We start from the raw sequence: 14,487 nt of genomic DNA on the forward strand, positions 1-14,487 counted from the left end.
GTATAAAATGTGGAAAAAGGCAAATAATTGCAAAACCGAGAAAGTGCTGTAATAATAAGAGTATTAATCAAAAAGTCAGTTAAGTAGAGGACATAAGTAAACTTTAGGACTAAAGGGGAAAAATGGACTGGAAAAGTATTATCTTTGCAGGATAGTGTTGCAATCCCTGCCTAATATTTTGTATAGGTTAGACATTTATTACCATTTGATAGATGCATCACTATGGTGCTATAATTAATTGAGGTTGGAAAAACACGCTTTTTGGCTGTTCTTTGCTAAAACATTGTTCGTCTTACTCTGGTTCATATAACATTTATCTTTCTGAAGTCTTCTTGAGAGGAAAATCTTCTTTGAAAAATGGACTATCAGCATTGATGACTACTCATCTTACTTGCCCTTCTGCAAGAGTTTTAGAACACCTCAGTTGCCATCACTGTTTATTCACGATGAGATGCAGTGCTAGAGCAAGGTGATAACTGGTTGCCAGGAATTCAGAAAAGTGTGGAAATGTTAAAATAAGACCTGTAAGAGAAAACTAGTTGCAGTTTACAACTCTAGACTGACAGTGTAGGTTTGGGGAATGGTGTGATGCTACTTGTGATGTGTTGTATTCCCTCTGCCCCATTGTAACATTTTAATATAGCTTTAGGTTTAAGAGTCTTTGTTAGTTTGATGGGAAATTTCATTGTCCTTTCAGCAGCAGAATAAATTTCTAGTCAACCAAGAAGCAAATTCAGGGTATCTTAAGATCTTAAGAAAGGACAACCATTCACTATTTTTTAGCAAGTTAATTTCTATAGATGTTTTCAGTTTAGTTGTTGGTGTTATCTGAGTGGTTGGATGTTCTTGTATTGTAGGCCAAATAAGGAGAAAAATCTCTGTAGAGAGACAGAGCTTTAACTTATCTATACCTTCCAGTTGGGAGGAAAATGGTTATTGCTAAATCTCTGCCAGGCTGACCAAAATTAAATACACGGCTGCCTTTAAAAGAAGAGAGAGTGTAGATTATGATTGTCCTAGAGGAAATGAGGTTTCCTATAGGAAGATGCCCAAATTCAAGAATAATTCAGATTTATTTTGTAGAAAAGATATAAAAATAAATTATATATATATTTATTAATATGTGCACTGGAGCAAAGCTGATATTGTGTGATCTTTGTCAGCATTTCCTTATATAGTTGTACTAAAAATTAAGACATTTCTTTCTTTGAAAGTAATTTTACAGTAGTCCTTTATCTATTATTAAGAAGTCTTTGCTCTGGTATATGATACTGTTAAGTAAGAAATGGAAAGAATTCTTACACTTGTATTTCTGCTTGTGTGCTTCAAGACAAATGCCAAAGATAATTTTTTTTTCTGGAGACCTTAAGAATTAAAAATGCAGTTGTCCTAGTTTCTGTTTCTTTAGTTTAGTTAAAATGTAATACTTTCAAGAAGTCTTTTGCCAAGCTTTTGTTTCAGAATAATAATGTTATTTAGCAACGCCAGACCATTTTCAGCTCCTGAAATGAAAATATTTATAGAATAAATACTTTCTTAATCCTTCTCATAGGAGGAGGGTGGGGCACATTTTTTGCCTTCTTCCTGTCATGACATTTGACAATTTACTGGTTAGATTCTGTGGTTTGTTTTTTTTGTTTTTTTTGGTTTTTTTTAACACACTTGATCTTTCTCTTCTGGTAGTTTGGAGCCCTCGCAGTTTGGGGGCTGTATGCTTTGAAGAGAGGCAAGTGTGAAGAAAGAAGATTGAAGAATGTGTAGAGCATACTTGGAGGAATCTTTTAATATGAAGGACAGCTTGGGATCAAACTGGTCAAAATCAAATGCATGTATAAGAAGAATTAGAGGGAGGAAGAGAGTCTGCATAGACTCAGAGTCTGTTTGGAAATATTTTAGCTTATTAATTTTAATTTGGAGTGTGCTTTGTAAACTCAGGCAGCGCTCCTGGCAGTTTGTGTAAGAGTGGCAGTTGTTAATTTTTTTTGGCATTTTACTCTACCTCCCCTCCTTGGTCTTGCATGCCAAACGCAGTCCAAAGACAGGCCTTACCAGACCAGAGCACAAAGAATATGTCCTAAGGCAGAGCTTTAAGCTAATGCTTATATTTTTACCTTTCTTTTTAGATTCTTTGGATGGTTTCTTTTTTGTGTGTGTATATATATCTGTATTTCTCCATGTCTGTTTTTATGTTGCCTGCATCTTTCTGAGACCTCTGAGTGTCAGCCATGGACAACTTAAAGCTGTGATACCTGCTCAGTTGAAGGTATTACTATGAAGTCTTTTGGTTCTTCGGTTATGCAGTAATTCTATAATTGTAATTTCTTCAAGTAAAAATGGGAATCCTAACTGGAAAATCCCTAACTTCAGAATCACCTGGATCACTAAAAAAAGCTGAATTTTGAGCAGTTTTCTAATGTGGTACCCTGTTTGAATTTGAATTCCCTTCTCTTTTCTTAATAATGTCTCCTCTTGATAACTTCAAGAGCTGTAGCACAGTTAGCAAAGGATTGTTCTTACACGTTAAATAAAATAGCTGCCTGGGTGGTATTTTTGGGAGGTTTTTTGTTGGGTTTTTTTTATTTTTTTTGTTTTGTTTTGGATTTTTTTTTTTTTTTTTTTTTTTTTTGAGAGAAGCCCATATGTACCTCCCTGAGGGAAAAGCTGCAGCATGAACTCAATATGATAATAGGCAGCAGAGGCTCTATGGAAAGGATAATATTAATAACACAGAAGATCTAGTATTGATTAATAGCATCTAAACCAGTTGGAATTTTAGAAGACCTTCTGAAGAAGTAAAATAATGATCTTTATGTTCCCTTCAGAAGCCCAGCTTCAATTAAAAAATAACTTCGGTGACCCTAGAGGCTTGGAATAGATTCATCACAGATGAGGCAGCTTTAAAATTCTGTAACGTGCAATTGCTTTATGAGCAATCAGCTTCATGCTTTGGCCTTTCCTGTGGTTTCTTGTGATCCACATTTCTGCCTGTTAAAGGCTTTTGTTCTGACCTTGAAAATGGTTAAATGCAGTACAGTCTGCATTTCCATCAAAGAAACTACCAGTGCTGTTCCAGATCAGTTGAAGTACATAGATCAAAAGACTGAAGTAAACTATGTGAAAGGTGGGTTCACCTCTTAGATGATATTGCCCCCTGAATAAATATTTGAAGGTGGTTATGGGTTTTGTCATCACTGACACAGAAATACATGCTTGCTACAAGATTTACTAGTGTCACTAGTGAGAGCACTGGTTTGTCTTTGGGCTTTCTCTAATTTTTCTTAGGTTTCCTTCACAGCAAGATGAAAGTGTCTGTCCTCACCCTTCTTTTGTAAGTGATAGCTAGAAAGCATTATTCATCCTGTGGCATAAGAGTATTTCTGGGCAAGATTTTTTTCCTTGAGGAATGTACTGTTTGACTTGTTTTTAAACGTGCTAAGTGCCCTCATAATTGATCACGTTGTTTATGTTGGTAACACTGCAACTCTTCTCCCATTCTCAGAATTGTCCATCTCTTTGGGAGAAAATAGGGAGAACTTTACATATCTCATAAGATCAAGAGACTTCCTAGTTGCTGGTCTACTTCTTGTAAAAGGAGCTTGCACTATATGGTGATAGATGATTTTCAGGCTCAGTTGAAGCATTTAAGCCAAATTGCTGTGGGAGCTTGCTGTCAATCATCTTTTCCATCTGCTGGAGATGATCAGTAAAACCTCACTAAATCCACTTTTCATGAAGAGCACGTACTGCATAGGCATCTGTCTAGGGAATCTAATGGTGACTTATATCAAATTGATCAACTAAATTAGTTTTCCAATGTTGATAAAGAAGCAAATGAAATACTGTTTTCCCTGCTATGGAGAAGCTACTCTTGAACGTTCCTTTTCATGAGATGTTAACTTGCAGGGTAATTTTATCTTTTATTAGCTGTCTTTCTGTTCTTCAGCCATGATTATCATCTAGAGTAATGATGTCTTTCATCATTGATGCTCATGTCTTTGTATTTTAGTGGGTATCCATCTTATTTCTTTCAGTATTTGATCAGTTACAGTAATTGAGAAAGGTAGAGTAATTGAGAATTCCCCGTTGAGAGATAGATTGTTTTGCTCCTTTTGTCACCCTTTGCCTCTTTCCAGGAGAGTTCATCTTTTCTGTGGGTTTGGAGGGGGAGGTGTTTGAGCAAAGAAAACTGCATATAGTATTTTAAAAATATATCACAGGAGCCTTTTATGTATTGATATCAATACATCTCATTCTCTCCTGTAAGGACCTCAACTAGGATATCTAATATCAGATTTACCATCTTAATTTTCTTCACTATTTTATGGCAATCCAGTTCTACCATTTGTCACTTGCACCTAATGACTTTTCAGTCTATAGTAGAAATTCTTGGTTAATTTTTAAGTGAAGGAATTCGGATTTTGTGCTGTTAATTTAATCTTATTTCTGTTGTTCTTTGTTTACTCAGTCACAGAATAAAGTACCATAAAAGATGATGCATTATCACATTCCTTTTCTTCCTTGGGAATGCTGCCTTATTCATCTAATTTCATTCACACTCATGATGTTGATACTGAGATGAGTTTATTAATAAACATAATACTTGTTCTTTGGTAATTACTCAAATAGCTAATATATTTTTACCTTGAAATGTGTCCCATTGTCAGCTGCCCTTTTAGTTTTTTTTTTTTCACTCACCTTGAATGTATTCCAGTTGTTGTATTTCCCATCTGATGAAGTACTTAAAACTATTGTAAGGTTGAAATTTGAACACAGATCTTCTGCTTGTGTAGAAAATCAGTCATGAGAGAAGAAAGTCGGGATACTTTGCTTTTCACTTTTTTTTTATGTTCATTGTTTCAAAATTGTTTTTTTTGCATGCTTTGTATTCACAAGTCTCCAAATGCCTTGTCTCCTTTGTATCCCTTTTTTGAATGTATGTGATATATTTGCTAATCATCTGATACCACCCTGAGTTTTGCTTGTGTATGACTTGTGCTACTTTCTGCTTTCTTAAGTGTGATGCATTTCTGTTATCTCTTATGTGTTCTGTTTGTTTAAAGTTTATACAGCAATCTGCTGTGGGAAAACTGTAGACAGTGATTTACCACATCTCTGAATTTGTCCTTGTGGTTCTAGGTAGGGCTGAAATGCACGTTTGTGAAAGGTGTTTATGGTGATGCATAGACATAATAACCATATCGCATAAAGTACATCACTTATCTGTTAGATATATGTGGCATGTGTAGGAGGTAAATATTGATAAAAGTCTAGTAAAACATAAAAGTTGTTAGGGTAGGTGGTAGATTCAATAGTGATGCAAGTAGCTTCATTATGTATCCCTAATTTTCACATTGTTGGCTTCCACCTATCTGCTGTAATGAAAATACAGTTTCTGAAGTCCCTTGTTTCTTTTTGTCTCAGCCTTAGATACTTGTCTTTGAAACACTTGTGTCAAACTTGCTGTCTTTTGGTTTTCCACAGCTGTGTATTTGGTTCTGCCCTATATTCCTTTCTGATCACATCTTTCCAGTGCTTTTAGAATGACTTCCCTTATCGCCACTCTTTACCAATGAGTTACATCTCTTCAGTTCTTATGATCATCCTCTCTCCTGCAGTGGGTTTCTAGATGAGATGGTTTTTAACATAAATCTGACCAACAGTTTGTGGCTCACTCTCATCCCTTGTACCTTCCATTATCATTTTTTTACCTCCTCTGGTTGTGTGGAGCACCACTGCAGTTCCAGCATAGCTAGAATAGAGCTCTCATTCTTGATGTGGTGTGTTGGACTCCTAGAGCCTTTCCTTGGTCACTTTCGTGCTGCTGAAGCATTGGCCACTGTGACACACAGCTTTGACAGCCAGAATGTAAGAAGTCTCACAAGGAGCTGCTGAGGGAACTGGGATTGTTTGGCATGCAGAAAAAGAGGCTCAGGGTTAGGGAAAGAAAGAAAAATAAGAATGTTCTTCCTGCATGGTAAAAATAAAAAACATCTAAAGTATTTCACTTGCTGGAAAACTGGAGTATGTTTAAGCAGCTATGATATTCTTTAGATTTCTTATCTTGACAGATATCTGTATAGTAAAAGATAATACAGTTTAAAATCAGTATTTTATTTCTCCTAAAATAAACATCTTGAGTCTTTTTCTGTAGGGTGAAAAAAGGGAAGATTCATTTCTCCCAAATGTGCCTTGGAACCTACTCCGTTTACAATTTTGCCATTATAAGTTGATTCTTGGCAATGTCTATACTAGTGCTGCAAATGCAAGCATTTTCCAGATAAGACAGAAATGATCAATTATTCTGGTGACTACAGTGTGTAGAAGGGGGGAAAATGTGATTCCATGGAAATTATGTTTTTGGGAGTACCACTTCCCAACTCCTCCTGAGACTGCTTTAATCTGGCAGAAGGATGACTTCAGCAGCAGTGCCTGCTTTAATATGCTGCCTTATTAGTGATGAGACCTTGTTTTCTTTATGGCAAGCAATAAATAAATTTGGGATTATTTCTGGATTACAGAATAGTACTTGAAACAACCAGTAGGAAACCCATTTTGAAAATTCTTTGAAAACACTGTTTTCTGAGAGCAGCAGCCTATAACTTTGAGGCAAGTGAGGTAGGGATCCAAAGCAAAAGAGAATTATTGGTAATAAAATAATTATGTGGTGATCAAGAACTGTGCTGTCCAGACAAAGAACTGGACCAGCTGCACAAGCTTCATTCTGGCATTCCCAAATACTGATGTTCACCTTTGAAACACTTATACTTATGTGTAATAACTTTTTTTTAAGAAATGCATTGATGGCAAGCAGGATGAATAGGTTGGGATGGGCAGCTCCATGCTGAGTGTGGGACAGAGAAGGATAGGTAGTGATTGGCAGCTATGCTGTTAGAACAGCAACCCATGCCATGGAGGCTGTGTATATCCTGGTTTTGATATTTGGAAAATAATACACTGAATTAGTGGTGTCTTCCCTTCTAGAGCCTGTTTTAAGATTACTTGTTTGCTGTTTGACCTGCTCGATGATTTTGTTGCTGTGTTTGCTTTTCTTAACAAGCACAGAAGTAATGAGAGCTTCTCTGTTCCTCTGCAGCTTTTACGGGAGTTGAAGCACCCCAATGTGATTGCATTGCAGAAGGTTTTCCTTTCTCATAGTGACAGAAAGGTTTGGCTGCTGTTTGATTATGCTGAGCATGATTTGTGGGTAAGTACAGATTTCCCCGAGTGTTTGACATTGTGCAATAAGAGCTTGTTCAAACTGATGTGTGTATAACGTACCTTCATGTAGGTAGAGATGCATTAATTTCTTGCTCTGTAATTAAGGTTCTAACTGACAATCCTGTTACTTTTACACTTTAAAGTCTGCCAAAGACTGTGTAGAATTTTTTTTTTATGCATCAGATTGGTTTTCGAAGTGAAAAGGATTTTTCTGCAAGCTTTAATTGGAGTTAAAGAAGGCATTCCTAAATCGAAATCGTCTAAAACTATGTTTGGAAATGTATTTAATACTTTTTTCTTGACATTTTGCACATACAAAGACAAGGGAAAAAAAAGGAGAGGGACTGCTTTGATGAGTCTTCTCACTGAGAGTGACTGCAAGTGACTTATATTCTATCATCTATATTTTAAGCAGACAATTTATGACAATATGAGTGGAAATAAAATAACAAGTAAGCTAATTGGGCCTACTGCTGGACTCTCATTACATGGAAGAGGAGTAGAGACTTAGATGGCTGTTTTTAAGTTTCTAGCAAAATTTGGTACGATTTGGTTTAGTCTGTTGTAGAGGTGGACATCAATGACATTGCGACTTGAATTCAGATGAAAATATTCAAGCTCCCCATCTGTTTATAAGATGTGAGTTACTTGAACCTGGATTTGTGTTTAAACCTGAAAGATATCAATCACAAAGTGTAACCAATATGCTTATGATTCCTTTGAAAATACTGGTAAGAAGAGGAAGTGGTAATATAAATTCCAGTATTACTTTTGAAGGCTTCAGTAATATAGATGTTGCTATTACAAATGTTAGTGACAAAATGCTCAATTTCTTCATACTTGGCTCTTGAGCTTGTAAATGACACAAAATTTTAATTGGACAGAAAGTAAACTTAGACCATACAAAAAGACACTTTCTGTCTCAGAACATGTAAGATCATGATAATTTGTTCCCTTTCAAAAGCTTGAAAGATATTTAATTATATTTCTTATGGGCTAGCGGGCTTGTATTTTACAAGTTTTCTTCATCAAAGTTCAGTGGACACTGAGAGTTTGTGTATTTTGTATAACTGGTGTCAGTGATGATAAAGAGAAGTTCATGAGCTAAATCTCCGTATGACAGTTTATTTGTGCATTAAATGGGTTTACTCGTTTTATGGAACAGTCATAACAAACACATTTACTGCTACATTTATTGCCATGTGTTTAAAACACCTTTTTTCCTAACCTTTTCCATTTAATTTTACTTTGAGCGTCTGGTTTTTACACTACATAGTGATTTTTCACATGATTTAACAGCTTTAGAAGAAGATTCACTGCAGTTTGATGTTCTTGCCACTCCTCCCATATGGCTGAGTACTGGTTATAATCTCAGTGAAGTTAATTATTTTCTATTATTTAAGAATGAAATGTTTGTTACAATGAGGTACTTGATATGAACTGGTCTCCCATTTCCTAACTCTTTTGTTTTTATTTTTTTCTATGGGACATGCTACACAAATCATTTCTCCTTTCCTGTATAGTTGCCCATGTTTCCTTGCTTCTTAAGCCTTTGCCAGGAATTTTTTCCTCCCTTGCATAAAGTTGGCCATGTTCAAGGCACTCTTGGTTCTGGCTTAACCTTGGTCCTCATTTCCTGTACTGTCAGCACTTCCCAAGCATCGCTCTTAATTCCCCTTTTGTCTGTTTTGCTCACTCCCAACTTTGTGTCTTTTTCCACGCTGCCTCCTACACATGGAACAGCCTCCCAATTAACGTACGTAAAGATCCTTCACTATCCTCCTTCAAAAAACTCCTGAAAATCCACTTATTTTGTAACGCATTTCAGTAATACCAACCACTTGTCATTCTGTCTGTGTTGTGTTGTGTTTTGCATTTTCTGTGCTTTACAGCTTGTGCCCTTTCAACTCTTCGGGGTAGAAATTTTAGTAAGGATTTAGCACTTTTTTTTTTTTTTATTGCTTAGCACCATGTGCTTCCCCAGCACTACATAGAGACAAAATAAGTCTATTTATCATGGATATATCAGTTTATAAGGATTTAAGTTTTGCAACTGAAGGTGTGCTGTCATTAAAGAGATGTAGATTTCCAGACACTAATATTTTCAAATGTAGGTAGCTTAGAGTGTTACTAAGCAAAATCATTAAGTATGGAAACTATCTTTCTGTTCAAAGCTTTCTAGCTTTAGTAACTCCTTCTGGCTTCAGTGAGAAGAATAAATACTCATTGCATTCAATCATTAGATTAATTAAAATCATTATATTTTTCAGCTTCTGTACTGGAAACATTTGGCAAGAGATGAATAAACTATATTAGATGCTATCTTATTCTGTTAATTTTCTAATACTGAAAAAAGATGTCCTGTTCTAAAGGGTTGGTGCTAATTAAACTTATTAAAAAGTTCTTCAATGGTGAGCAAGAGTTTTGGTTTTTGTTTTTTTTTACTTCTCATTTAGTTCCCAAGAATGAAACTGCTCAGATCTGAAATTTTATGTTTAGATAGCACATATTTAATAATTTTCTGTAACTTCTGCTGATACCATTATCGAGGAATGTAGAAGCTATACTAATTTGAATTACTGTAGGCAAGTATTGGTGAGCATCAATTATGCTGACCTTGACTATAAAGATAGGCTTAGTTATTAAAACCGATAACTATCAAAGATACTTTTTTTCCTTATCTCTCAAGTTACATTATATAAAACAGTGTAAAACCATTAGATTACCATGGAGAATATCTAAGAATATAGGAATTATTTTGACAAATTGATTTATAACTAGGTAGCTTTGATTACTGGAATTCTTAATGTAATACAAAATGTTATGATTTTTCTTCGCAATTTTTCTCTGCCAAAGAGAACTGGTAAAGTTCTCAGGCTGTAGGATGCTAACTTTTTATTTTTAAAGGTCAAAAATTTATTTTAAATAAAGAGTTCCTGCTGTCTTATCAGCAAAAGAGTAACTTCTTTTTTTATTGAACTTTCATGGATATTCTTTATCACCCTAGTCTTATACTTCTAGAAAGTATACTGCTGTTCAGAACTTCATGTGTAAAGCCAGTGCATTTATAGACATTTTTCAAATTTATATCAAATGCTTTAAATGCATCATGATTACTAAAATGGACTTTTGGGGAAGTTTGATACAAATGACATCTGTCCTGGAGGTGATTTTTTTTGTCAATCTACTTACTTTTAGCCACTGTAGAGGTTAGAATATTTACAACTTTTCTTCTGTTCCCTTTTACAGCAGATTTCTAGTATTGAAAGTATTTTGTAAAGCACACATTTTTGATACCACGGATTCAATGGTAATTCAGTGGATTTTAGTAACACACATTCGATGACTTCAATTTCATAGTCTCTGTACTTTAAGCAGGATTTTTGATTCTAAGCAATATTTTTGTTATGATTTTTTAAAACTTTTTGTATCAATAGGTTATCTATATAACTTTCCTAGTTATGGCACATAGTTAATTCTCAGTTCATACTAAATTCTCTCATTTAGTATGTGAGTATAATGTCAAATTTTTAAGATCCTGTCTTCTGGAAATACATGTTCTAACTTAAATAATAAGCTTCTGAATGGGTTTGATCTCATTCTGAAAAAGGGTGACATTTTTATTATAGCAAAATGTGCTAAATGTGTTTTATAGCAGTAAAAACCACTACTGGTTCTTAAAAAGTAAGTACATAAATAATTAACTATGATTTGATAATATTGAATGTGATGATACATTCACTATCCCAGACCAGTTAAACCATGATCTGTGAATTTTTTAGGTTTGGTTGAATGTTTCTCTCTGATTACTAGATTCCTATAATTCCAGATCTCTAAGAACTACTTAGCAGCAAATACTACTGAGATACATGGACTAAAATTAATCTTGTAATTATTGTTGATAATAATAAAAATATATGGGGAGACTGGCTTTGTTTCATAGGAATTACTTGTTATGTATATATTCCATTTCAGAAATATATAGGGTAGACATTATTAGCATAGTCATGTGTGTAGGAGTGTGCTGGGCTTTGCACCACTAATTAGTGGTTTTTCATCAATCTCATCTGTTTCTCTTCGGAGTCAGGATTGTTAGAAAGGCAATCGAGATGGTTTCTTGTGTTCAGACTTGGATGTTTATTATATCTTATACAGAAAGTACAGCAGTACCTCTAGCTGCTTGCTAGAAGTAGAAGAAATGGCTTTAAGCTGAGCCTGTTTCAAGACCTTTTAAAGCTAAACAGATCAATAAGAGTTTAACACCTATATTATTTATACTTTTCACCCAGTAATGGATTCTCATGACCCTTAGAGTGACTTTTAACTGACCAATCCAAAGGTAACTACCTAAGTTCCATGAAGAAGGAAGAGAAGAAGATGAACAAGAAGAAAAACACCACCCAAAATTCTCCATCTTGTCCCATAGCTACCACTATACGTAAAACCCTCAAATTTAAAACCCATCACCCAGTGAAAATACACACATCTAACCCACTACACATTTATGATTTCTAATACATTATTTATATTTAAAAGTCTCCTGCAAGGTTTCAGGTCCAGAGTAGTGTTTTCAAGGGTGTCTGTGCTGGGAAGCACAGAAAGCTCAAAAACTTCAGATTCTTGAGATCCAACAATGTGTACCTAAAAATAATCATCAAATAATGGAAAGGAGAAAATATTCTTCCTACAAGTGAATTTCATACTAGTTGATTCTCTCTGCATAAATATACTTAATTTCAGCTGACAGCATTTTGAATAATCTTTTATGATAAATGAAATTGGGAGAGTGTTGCATACTGATGTGTGCAATAAACATGCACATTTGTTTAATCACATGAATCTTGTCTAACAGCTGAGTTTAACATATTCCTTAAATATCGTATAATCAGTTATAATTCTTTCTTCAACAAGCTTCCGTTTAGCTCTTAATCATAAATATAATTCAGATGCTAGTTGATGACAACTATCTTTATATACATAAAAAATAAATTTCTCAGTGTAATGGTTTTATTTTTTTTATCTTTCAATTTTCTAAGTCATGTCTACGCTTTGGTGTAACTCAGGTGATTCTGTCAGGTGATTTTTCATGCAGTCTTCTCTCTGTATACGTATTTAGCAATATAGGCTGGAAGTAGAATATAAGATATATTGAGATAGAAGAGAATGGGCTGGCATAGGTCTTTATGTCATGATTGATTCCTTCCAAGTGAAATGGATGGAGTTTTTTTGCCCATCAAAGCAATGGTGGGATTTCTTGCAGAGGGCAGTGCCATTCCTTCCCCATAGCTGTTTGTCATATTCTCAGAACATACACTTGCATTTTTGGCCAGACGTGTATGTATTTAAGGGTAGTTTATGTGGACTCGTTTTCTGTACCACAAAGTGTGAGAATTGAAGAAAACAACAGGAAGGAGCAGGCCTTAAAACAAGGGCAAGGTTCAAAAGCATAAATGTGAGAAAACCTAATGTGAACAGAGTGGTGTAAGTACTGTGCTGTGTATTTCACTTTTATGTGTACTGAATGGGTAGCTGAATTCTGATGAGTTTTATCAGCATTGTATAGAGTTATTTTGCAATATTTTGGGCTGAAAGATATTAGAAGACCTAGAAAGACCCAGGCAAAACCTAGGAAAATTATACAGGATCTGTTTATACCTGCTCTGTGTTTCAAAGCTTAGATATTTAAAGCAAGCTGGCATTAACAAAAGTTGGTGTATTAAAGTTCTTTCACTGTTCCTGAAGATGTTCACCTCTTGTCACTTGGAGTAGGGTTTTTCATTAGGCAGTTTGGTTACTGACATTTTAAAGAAAATACTTGATGATGGCCGTGCACTGGTACCCTTTAGAGGGAACAAGCATGCTTTTTCCCCTCTTCTTTTGAAGGCTAGTTTATGTTCATTGCTGTAATGTTTCCAAAACTGAAAACTGAAGTGATCGCTCTGGAGGTACTTCTACCCACTTCTGTTTTGATATTATTTTATTTTATTTGTGGTAAGTAAATTGACTAAATTTTCTTAGTTTCTAAACCTCTGATGTCTGAAATGAGTTGTAAATGTAAGCATATGAAGCCATGATTTATTTTTGGAACAGCAAACAAATGTTATTTGGGTCATTGGGTCTTTGCTTTCTCTCTTTGAAAATCACAGAAACAAGGCTTGATTTAGTTTTTATACTACCTTAAGGTTTTGATTTGTTCTTCCGTACCCTTTTTGAATTATGCACATTTAAAGTAAATGCAGTAATTTGAGGTAGTTTTGTGTTTAAATCAGACTGGAAGCCGTATAATATGAATCCTGTTGGCCTTAGTACAGATTTAACATGTATCAAGCTTCCTTCTCCTCAATATTAAAATATAACTTTACTTTTTATTGGCACATTGACATCATTCTGGTTTGTTCTCAAAAGCTGGATTAGGGATTGGATAGAATGCAGGGTTTTTGCTGAAGCGTGGGAGCACAAGCAGTTTGCTTCAGCAGGGAGAGGTATCTTCATTGGCACAATTGTATTTCAGCTTGATGGGGGTGTATGTAATTTTCAACAAGCATTACCTTAAGCAATAGAACTCAAGCAGTCAGGTTTTCTAGAGGCTTGTGTCTTTGGATTATTTCATGTATCTTGAGGTGGGAGCTCACTGTAACATCATTTAGTCAGACATGCATAAAATCCCTCTGTTAGTTGGCTTCCTACTTTTGTGAAGTTTCTAGGTCTAACTTGTTTGTTTGGTTTAACCTTTGTCATACTGAACAACAGTTCTTGGAATTGGGAATGGGATGACACAAACACAGACAGACTTGGAAGCAGACTAAAATTAGGATCTTATTGAATGCTCTCTTAACTGTTGGGTAAATCCTAGGGATTTGAATTTGCTCTGTGTTGTTATGCATTGTTTGCCTTGTTTGTGGTGGAGAATTTAGAAAATGCTCATAGTTTGGGCTTTCAAACCAATTTCAATGCACTAGGGTAACATAGAAGAAGGCAGACAAACTTCTAGATAAAATTATGAAACAATATTCAATTTCCAAATGTCTAGCTCCCTTTCTCCTCTTCATTTTTTATCGTTTATATAGTCTTGCCTTTGCAAGAGCTAAAATGGTCTTATTGAAATAATGTGGTTCATTCAGTTTTCTTTGCAATTTTATTACATTTTTTGAAGTTGGAAACTGGGAATAAGCAGTTAGTAAGTAAAACTGATAGTCCCAGATATTACAAACAGCAAATGATTATTTCCTAGACTGCTAATGAATATGTACTTCAATATTGGTCAGTGAA

General features: G+C 34.9%; 1 protein-coding gene across 2 annotated transcripts in view; it reads left to right on the forward strand.

Annotated features, from left to right (window-relative positions):
• Positions 1 to 14,487, forward strand: part of CDK19 (cyclin dependent kinase 19) — a 119,682-nt gene that overhangs the window by 38,197 nt on the left and 66,998 nt on the right. For both annotated transcript variants that reach the window (XM_014879276.2, XM_088161907.1), the window contains exon 3: positions 7,094 to 7,204. In XM_014879276.2, coding sequence (XP_014734762.1) covers positions 7,094 to 7,204 — 111 coding nt within the window. The remainder of the gene's footprint in view (positions 1 to 7,093; positions 7,205 to 14,487) is intronic.

Source organism: Sturnus vulgaris, chromosome 3 (assembly GCF_052056855.1).
Source record: "Sturnus vulgaris isolate bStuVul1 chromosome 3, bStuVul1.hap1, whole genome shotgun sequence".
Taxonomy (NCBI): Eukaryota; Metazoa; Chordata; class Aves; order Passeriformes; family Sturnidae; genus Sturnus; species Sturnus vulgaris.